General features: G+C 52.7%; 1 protein-coding gene across 1 annotated transcript; it reads left to right on the plus strand.

Annotated features, from left to right (window-relative positions):
- Positions 1-11: 11 nt before the first annotated feature.
- On the plus strand, positions 12-231 carry CSUI_004522 (uncharacterized protein; the record flags this gene model as incomplete). The annotated part of the gene is made up of 1 exon (XM_068064712.1): positions 12-231. A coding segment is annotated over one exon (153 nt), but the record flags the coding sequence as incomplete, so codon positions are not given.
- Between the last annotated feature and the right edge of the window lie 6 nt (positions 232-237).

Consider the following 237-nt stretch of genomic DNA (forward strand, 5'->3'; position numbering starts at 1 on the left):
CGACGGCACTCAGAACAGAAAAGCTGGAACACGGCGAGGTCTGAACTGCCGTCATATTTTCGTGGCCGAAGGCTGTTTATCCTCTCTTTGAAAAATGCGTTCCATAATTCCTGCCGCGGATCCCGCATTGTTGCCGGGTCGATAGAGGAAAGGTCGACGGGCTGACCGGCCATCGTGCCGTGCAACGGACACCAAACGGTAAGAGCGGAAAAAACCGAAGTAAAAGGCAAAACGAAA

Source organism: Cystoisospora suis (assembly GCF_002600585.1).
Source record: "Cystoisospora suis strain Wien I chromosome Unknown contig_2125, whole genome shotgun sequence".
Lineage (NCBI taxonomy): Eukaryota > Apicomplexa > Conoidasida > Eucoccidiorida > Sarcocystidae > Cystoisospora > Cystoisospora suis.